Raw genomic sequence first — 8,845 nt, 5'->3', positions numbered from 1 at the left:
TGTCTCGTCGGAAATCGCCTTATATAAAAGTGAAACAAACCCATGCATACGACACATCAGAGCACGGCTTTTTTGATAACCTAATGAAAGGTTAGCAAGAAACTAGTCTCTGACCATATCTGAACCAGTAGTGTCCCACCGGAAGTGTCCAAATATAATAGTGAACCAAACCCATGCATGCGACACATCAAACAGCGGCTTTTTCGGTAACCTGTTGAACAGTTAGCAAAAAAAATAGTCGCAGACCAAATTTGGGACAACAGGTCCTGTCCGGGAACCGAATTTGGGTGTCTCGTCATAAGTGGTAAAATATAAAAGTAAGCCGAACCTATGCATGCGACACACCAAATCGCGGCTTTTTCAATAACTTAATTGACAGTTTGTCAGCAAAAAGTCTCAGACGCACATTTGGGAGAACCGGTAGTGTTGAAGAACAGGTAACGAGTGGCCCGCCGGAAATGGTAAAATATAAAAGTAAACCAAAATCATACATGAAGCCATCCATTAAGTACGTCACGATCCTAGGGGGAGAGGGAATTGTAAAAGTGTGACAAGCTATTTTAACCCTCGAGCAGTCGCGTCTTCAGCCACCCTCAGCGACACTACGCACACGCTTTGTACTACAAGTGAGCTTTTTTCATGGTGCGTGTACTCAGTACACGATGCTCCCGGGTTATGTATAGGAAAAACCCGTACGAAGAGGGGAGGGGGAGCTTCGAAAATTCCCAATTTCAGCGTGACGCACTTAATGGATGCTCCCCATGGAACACATCAATTCGCGGCTTTTTAGGCAGCCTGATAAACAGTTGACAAGAAAATAGCCATATCCATACAATATTTGGGACAACCAGTAGTGCCATGGAATCGGTTCCAGGTGTCTGCCGGAAATGATCAAACGTAAAATTGAACCAAACCCAAGCATGCGGTACTTAAAATAGTGGGATTATGAAAGTGAACAAAACCAATGTTAGCAATACATCAAATGGTGGTTTTTTTGATAGCCTGGTAAACGTTGGGTAAGATTAAAACTGAAGAAATAGTCAAAGTATTCATATATGTACAAGAGAATAAAATCGTAACCAAAGCATCAACACTGAATAAAGTTTTTTCCAATCTTCTTTTGCATCTAAAATTACTGTGCACAATTTGGTTCATAAGGAGTTCAAATTTTACATGAATCGTATTAAGCGTATAAGTGTTTGTTCCCGAAGGGAAACCAAATTTCAGTAGCAGCTTACGATTTTTGTAGCAACGCTCAAACTATAATATTATTTATTTTTCATTAATATAAACTATTTTCAAAAACCTAACTATGTCTACTCACAATAAAGTGGTTTCCTTTTATTCTTTGGGCACTTCTCTAGGGTGTCGAACACTGGTACAACTACCCTAATGTTGCTCCGCTGGATATGACGGTTTTACGCTGTTGGGTATAATTCCAATCAACGACTATCTTTCAAGTTAAGTTTATCTCGGTATTTACTTACTGTCTAGCTCTTCGAAACGACAATTTTACCACGATCTTATAGGGATGATTTTTATCAGCCACTGGTCCTATGGGTAAGAAATCATAATCATTTCATAGCAATTTCCATCAAACTCTTAATTATTTTTCTTTTTAACTTATACTCACGAGAATTCAACCGAACCAAGAACTGAACACTATCCGACGATATCCACACTCAATTGTAACTGAAAGCCAGTTGTTAAAGCGATTAAACTAATTTTTGTTACACTAGCTAACTTAGCAAACAATTTTGTTTTACAACTTGATTGCAATGGCGAAAGATTGATCTCTTCGTTTTTCGTTTATTTACATTTTTCTTCTGCATTAGCTTTATTTCATCTCTCCACCTACCACTACTACTACACGCGTACTGTCATGTTGCGGTAGTTATGCTGCGGTTAGACGGGTCCATTATTAGACCGGCCCAGAAATCCAAGAAAACTTATTTTAATGCGGCATCGTAACACCCCAGCCCGTAACATCCGGCATTCCCGGATTTACCTTACCTCCAGTGCCGCCAAATTTACCACGCCTCGTCGCTGTACCTTACCGTCGGCGGTCCTAACGTCTACCTGTCGGACTCGGCCATCCGAGCCCTGGATGACTGCCTCGATGACGCCGCGTCTCCAGCACTTCCGGTTTTTGCCGTCGACTACGAAGACCAAGTCGCCCTCTTGGAGCGGCTGTTGATCGTCGAACCATTTCGACCGTCGGTTGATCGTAGGAAGGTATTCCTTGCTCCAACGTTCCCACATGCGGTCTGCGAGATATTGGGAACGCTTGTATAAGTTCCGCAGAGCTTCTGCGGATGTGGCTGATTCCTCCAATTTCACGTCCGCACCAGACACCGTTCCTCGGAGGAAGTGGTTCGGCGTCAGTGCTTCCGTTTCGGTCGAGTCCTGCGGCAAATAGGTTAGTGGCCGCGTGTTGATCATGTCGGCCGCCTCCGTCAGTGTTGTCGCCAGGATCTCGTCCGTCAGCCTTCGTCCATCGTCGAGTGCGCGCATGGCTTGCTTCACCGACCGTACCATCCGCTCCCAGACGCCACCCATATGCGGCGTTGCGGGCGGAATGAAGTGCCAGGCGGTTGATGAACTGCTAACACCCTCCGCGCATTCTTTATTGATTTTCTCCATCTCGTTGCTTGCTCCCCGAAAGCAAGTGGCATTATCGGAGAAGATATTGTTCGGTTTGCCGAATTTGCTACAGAACCGAGCGATGGCCATCCGACAGGACTCCGTCGTGAGACTATGGGCGACCTCAAGGTGCACCGCCCGCACGGCCATGCAGGTGAAGACCGCTACCCATCGCTTCTCCTTTCGCCGACCGACCGCAACCTCTACCGGACCTAGGTAGTCAAGGCCCACGGAGCTGAATGGCCGAAGGTGGGACGTTACTCGTTCCACTGGAAGTGGGGCCATCCTCGGAGAAAGCGACCGGCACTTGTTCACTTTGCACCAGACGCACTTGCTCACAACCTGCTGTATCGCCGGTCGCATTTTCGGTATCTGGAACCGCTGCCGCATCTCGTTGAACACGGTCTCCAAATTGGCATGTCCGAACTGCTCGTGATAGTACTGGATCAGCTTTTGCGTTACTTCGTGGGACCGGGACAGGATTATCGGATGTCTTTTGTCGAAAGAGCTCTCATCCGCGTTTGCGAGCCGCCCGTCCATCCGCAGCACACCTTCATCGTCCAGCACCGGCGAGCTCTTGTAGATCGGACTGCATTTCTTGACGACCGAAATTGGGCCACCCGGCTGGCGCTCCACATTGTTTGTGAGCGCACTCATTTCGTCCGGGAAACTGTCCCACTGTGCTTGACGCCATAGGATTGTCTCCGCCCGTCGAAGCTCTTCTTGGCCCAGTGGGGCTTTCACCGACGGATAGTTGGCCGCAACGTGTTGGGTTAGCTGCCGCTGTTTCGCCGTAGCCCACGTGGTCACTATCGGCTCTCCTCTACATTTTCGCCGGCAGTTGTCGATGAAGCGCACCACACTCGCTGTCACCCTCAGCAACTTCGTCCAACGGGAAATCGGGTTGACGTCGATCGCTCCGTGGAACAACACGATACCTCTTGCTTCCTCGTCCGTCTCTTCAAAGAACGCTTCTTGGGTTGGCCACTGGTCTTGCGGCCGATACAGGAACGCCGGTCCGTTGAACCATTCTCCGTCGCTCTGCAACGGAGGACCTTGTCCCCACTTCGTCAGCACGTCGGCGATATTTAGTTTGGTCGGAATCCATCGCCAGTCCGCTACTCTCGTCAACTCTTGTATCTCGCCGACCCGGAAGGCGACGAATTGCTTGTACCGATGTTGATCGGCATTGATCCAACTGCATACGGTGCGCGAGTCTGTCCAGAAAACGGTGCGGTTGATTTGATAGGAGTGAGTGTCCAGAACGGCTTGGTTCATCCTGGCCCCCATCACCGCGCCCATCAACTCCAGACGGGGAATCGACTGCCGTTTGACCGGTGCCACTTTAGCCCTGGACATCATCAGGCTGCAGTGGACGTTCCCGTCGATGACTGCTCGCAGATATGCTACGCAGCCGTATCCGTGTTCGCTGGCATCGGTGAAGATGTGGAGTTCCAACGAATTGACTTCGATTGATCTAGCGTCGCCAAGATAGCAACGTGGAATCCTGATAGCTTCGACCTCCGGTAACAAACTCGTCCACCGCTTCCACAGCTCCCAGGAATTGGGATCGATTTCCTCGTCCCAGTCGCACTTGGACCGCCACAGATGCTGGATGATGATCTTGCCGTGGATGGTGAACGGCGACAGCAATCCGAGCGGATCGAAGAATCCCATCACACAACTGGCGACTAGTCTTTTCGTCGGCCGCTTCCCCTCGTACAGGTACGGCATCAACTCTTCGCGGTGCGTCGTTGAAAACGCAAACTGGTCCGTGTTCGGATCCCAGATCACTCCCAAGACTCTCTCATTGGCCGTCTGTTTGTCACGGCTGAAATGTACCGGCGCCGCCGGCTTCTCCTCTCCTAGACTGCGCAGAACTATTGGCGAGTTGGAAACCCAGTTGCGGATTTCGAATCCGCCCTGTTTGTGGACGAACCGGACTTCCTGCGCCAGCTTCACTGCTTCTTCTTCGATGTCGACGCTGTCGAAGTAGTCATCGACGTAATGTCGACGTATTATGGCAACCGACGCTTCAGGGTACTGAGCGGCGAACTCTTCGGCGTTCCGGTTCTTAACGTATTGAGCCGAGCAGGGGGAGCTCGTCGACCCAAATGTCGCCACATCCATGACGTAGATTTGTGGTGGTTCTTCCGGATCTTTTCGGAAGACGAAACGTTGTTTCTGCTTGTCCTCGGAGCGAATCTGCAGCTGGTGGAACATCTCTTTCAAGTCTCCACCGAAGGCAATCCGCCATTCGCGAAAACCACAGAGCACTTTGATGAGTGGGACGAGCATGTCCGGTCCTGACAGCAGCTGTGAGTTTAGGGATACTCCTTGCACGGCCGCCGCTGCGTCCCAGACTAAACGGATCTTCTCGGGCTTCTTCGGATTTTGAACGACGTTGATCGGCAGATACCACGTTTGGTCGGCGGGAGTACCGGCCAGTTCTTCGGCGGTAGCGAGATGTGCGTACCCCTTCTGCTGGTACTCGTCGATCTGCTTGCAGACGTTCTCCTTCAGCTTCGGATTCTTGTCGAGTCGCTTTTCCAACTGCTTCATTCTGCGAACCGCCATCGGGTAGCTGTCCGGGAATCGTGGATCGTCCGTCTTCCACAGCAGTCCGGTTTCGAAGCGGTCACCGACGCGTTTGGTGGTTCGCTCCAGTATTTCCCGGGCGCGTTTCTCCTCTGCTGTTTCCTGCGGGATTGCCACCACTGACTCTTCCAGCGCGTAGTGGCTTTTTAGCAGCTCGTGCAGGTCCTCGTTGGTAATCTGCTGGTGGTAGCCGAGATAATTACCGGCCGCCGACGAGGTTGTTTGCCGCGGCCCATACACCGTCCATCCCAACTTAGTTCGAACCGCAATCGGTTCCATGGGCGTACCCACTTTTGCTTCTATCGGCGCGAACGAGTGGATGTTGTTCGCTCCAATCAGCAACTGCGGCTGTCCGTCGTACGACTCGATGGGCAGCCCTCGCATATGTTCGTGCTGTGCGGCAAGCTCCTGCGAATCCAACTTTTGGTGCGGCAGCATCAATTTTCCCACAGTGTGCACCGTGTGCAACCGCATCTTGCCGGCGGCTGCGCCTGTTCCCGACGCCCACAGGCTCATCCTTCGGGAATCCTCCACTCTTGACATGTTTCCCGTCCACCGGATGGTCAATCGCTCTTGTACTCCGACCGCGCCCAGACGGTCGGCGAGCTTTTTCTCCACCAGCGTGACGGAAGCACCTTCGTCCAGGAACGCCAGCACTGACACCGTTTTTCCACCGTAGTGCAGCTGCACCGGAACGATCCGGAACAATACCGTGCAGTTTGTCCGGATGTGTGCACTTAGCCCGACCGTGTTTCCGACCGGATGCATCAGCGGATTGTGGAAGTCTCGACAGTCACCGATGTTGCAGCGGATTTTGAATTTGCACTGCCCTCCATGTTCATTCAGACACACGTGGCACAGCTTCTCCCGGTTCACCAGCCTAAGCCGATCCGCATACCGCAGTTTCTTGAATTCGCCGCAGTGTCGCAGCCGATGATCTGTCCTCCTACATTGTTTGCAGGGCTTCAATACCTTTTCCTCGCCGGCGTTGGCGGCCGATGCGCTGGCTTCGCTGTGGCTGTATAGTCCACCTTTCTCCTTCGGCATCTTTTTTCTGGATGGTGCAATTCCTTTGGACGGCGGAGAGGGCACGAACTCGACATCCACGTTGGCTTCGCAGGCGTCTGCGACGATGTCCATTAAGAAATCCGTCAGCGTTCGCAAGGTTGTTTCCCCGTGGCCCCTCCGGTAATGGACCCATTCCCGCTTCTCTCGATCTGGTAGCTTGGCGACAAGGCTTTTGATCAACAGCGGGTTAACAAGGTGCTGCTTCAGATCCGCGGCCTCCAGATGGCCACAGAGTTGCTCCACCGTATTTCCGAATGGAACAAAACTCCTCAAATTGTCCGCCCTCGGGGGTTCCAGCCGGTTCACTTTGTCCAATAGGCTTTGGAGCAGTTGTTCCGGGCGGCCGAAGTGTCGGCGCAGCTTCTCGATGACCTGCGGGATGGATTCGGGAAGCAGTAACTGCCCAGATACCAGTTCCAGAGCGTCACCTTCCAGCGCTTCCTGAAGTCGCATCAGGTTCTCGTGGTTCATGTAACCACAGGCCTCATTGGACGCTTTGTAGGCCGCGAAAAACAATGGCCACTGCGCTGGTTTGCCGGAGAATTTTGGGAGTTTGTACGTTAACCCCTTCCTCGCGGCCAGCTGGGCCTTTGTCGGTCCGGTCTGCTGCTGCCCCAGCCCGTCTTGGCTGACACTTCCCACTTTCTTGTACGTCTTCAGTTTCGCCTTGCGCTCCATCGACGAGTCCGAACTCTGGCTCTGCAGATCCGAATCACCGGAATCGTCGTCCTCCTCATCCTCTTCGGAGCTTTCGTAGCTTTGCGCTAGCTTCCTCACGTTCGCCTTGCTCAGCTTCAACACATTTTGGTCGACTTTGCCGGAATGGCCCGCTTTTGAAGCACCCGCGACTACTTTCGGCTCCAGTTTGGATTTTTGAGCCGACAGTTCCGCCAACTCCTTATCCATGGCTGCCATCTGCAGCTCGAACGAGTCTTGGTCCGCCTTCATCTGCCGAATCTGTTCCTTCTTCTTCTGGAGCATTTCCGCTTGCCAAGCTCTTTGCTCCTCTTGTTCCTCAGCGCGCATCTGCAGCTCCAATTCCATTTTTCGCTGCTCGAACGCACGCTGCATCTCCCTTTCCTTTTTCTGCAGCAGCAGTTCCGCCTCCATCTCCTCGTATTGGCGCTTCTGCTTCTCCTCTAGCGCTCGCACCTTCGCTTCCACGCTAGACGAAGCTAGGCGAGAGCTGACGCTGGATTTGTCAGACTCGTTGCCGTTTTTCCGGGTGCGAGCCTGCTTCTTGGCGTCCTTCTGCTTCTGGTGGTACTCCTGGGCCTTCTCCTGGCAGGCCTTGCTTTGGCAGTACCACTTCTTCGGCAGTTTGCCCTCCTCGATGCCCACGCAACGGATGTGGAACCATTCCGCGCATCCGTCACATCCGACCATAACTTCGTCGCGCGTAGACGGGCCACAGATGGCGCACGGAGTTGCCGTCAGGTCCATGATGGTTTGGTCGTGGGTGGATTCTGCATCGGAAGCCATCTTGCTGCAGGTTTCACTCCTCACTAGACACTTCACTACGCGGGAATCACTTCGCGGGTGTCACTTTATTTTTGAGAATGTTCCCGAAGGGAAACCAAATTTCAGTAGCAGCTTACGATTTTTGTAGCAACGCTCAAACTATAATATTATTTATTTTTCATTAATATAAACTATTTTCAAAAACCTAACTATGTCTACTCACAATAAAGTGGTTTCCTTTTATTCTTTGGGCACTTCTCTAGGGTGTCGAACACTGGTACAACTACCCTAATGTTGCTCCGCTGGATATGACGGTTTTACGCTGTTGGGTATAATTCCAATCAACGACTATCTTTCAAGTTAAGTTTATCTCGGTATTTACTTACTGTCTAGCTCTTCGAAACGACAATTTTACCACGATCTTATAGGGATGATTTTTATCAGCCACTGGTCCTATGGGTAAGAAATCATAATCATTTCATAGCAATTTCCATCAAACTCTTAATTATTTTTCTTTTTAACTTATACTCACGAGAATTCAACCGAACCAAGAACTGAACACTATCCGACGATATCCACACTCAATTGTAACTGAAAGCCAGTTGTTAAAGCGATTAAACTAATTTTTGTTACACTAGCTAACTTAGCAAACAATTTTGTTTTACAACTTGATTGCAATGGCGAAAGATTGATCTCTTCGTTTTTCGTTTATTTACATTTTTCTTCTGCATTAGCTTTATTTCATCTCTCCACCTACCACTACTTCTACACGCGTACTGTCATGTTGCGGTAGTTATGCTGCGGTTAGACGGGTCCATTATTAGACCGGCCCAGAAATCCAAGAAAACTTATTTTAATGCGGCATCGTAACAGTGTTCTCAGGATCGGCTTATGTCGACGTAAAGATCATGAGTATATATTCGACGAGAAAGGCGCTATCACCACTAGGTGGATTAATCTGGGTTTTTTTATGAAAATATTGTTTTTTGTGCTCGCATAAAATCGCCGTAAATTTGTAAAATTTACCGTACGTTCAGTGATATTGATAATTCATTTGTAAACAAACATACCGAAC

The 8,845-nt window shown here is 50.3% G+C and overlaps 1 protein-coding gene across 2 annotated transcripts; it reads right to left on the bottom strand.

The window, feature by feature from the left end:
• Positions 1–1,098: 1,098 nt before the first annotated feature.
• On the bottom strand, positions 1,099–8,504 carry LOC115267455 (uncharacterized). Of its 2 annotated transcripts, XM_062855992.1 has the most exons (5): positions 8,303–8,504; positions 8,157–8,223; positions 1,634–8,092; positions 1,488–1,554; positions 1,099–1,423 (listed from the first exon to the last, which is right to left on the bottom strand). In XM_062855992.1, the coding sequence occupies exon 3, from the start codon at positions 7,789–7,791 to the stop codon at positions 2,005–2,007; it is 5,787 nt and encodes a 1,928-aa protein (XP_062711976.1). In that variant the 5' UTR covers positions 7,792–8,092; positions 8,157–8,223; positions 8,303–8,504; the 3' UTR covers positions 1,099–1,423; positions 1,488–1,554; positions 1,634–2,004. The 2 variants fall into 2 exon arrangements, with proteins under 2 accessions (XP_062711976.1, XP_062711978.1); XM_062855994.1 differs by having other exon boundaries at positions 8,157–8,504.
• Between the last annotated feature and the right edge of the window lie 341 nt (positions 8,505–8,845).

This window comes from Aedes albopictus, chromosome 3 (assembly GCF_035046485.1).
Source record: "Aedes albopictus strain Foshan chromosome 3, AalbF5, whole genome shotgun sequence".
Taxonomy (NCBI): Eukaryota; Metazoa; Arthropoda; class Insecta; order Diptera; family Culicidae; genus Aedes; species Aedes albopictus.
This window is presented reverse-complemented; position numbering and strand designations above follow the sequence as displayed.

Excerpts from the sequence above, each read along its gene's own strand:
- LOC115267455 (XM_062855994.1), bottom strand. The coding sequence starts at position 7,791 with ATGGCTTCCGATGCAGAATCCACCCACGACCAAACCATCATGGACCTG.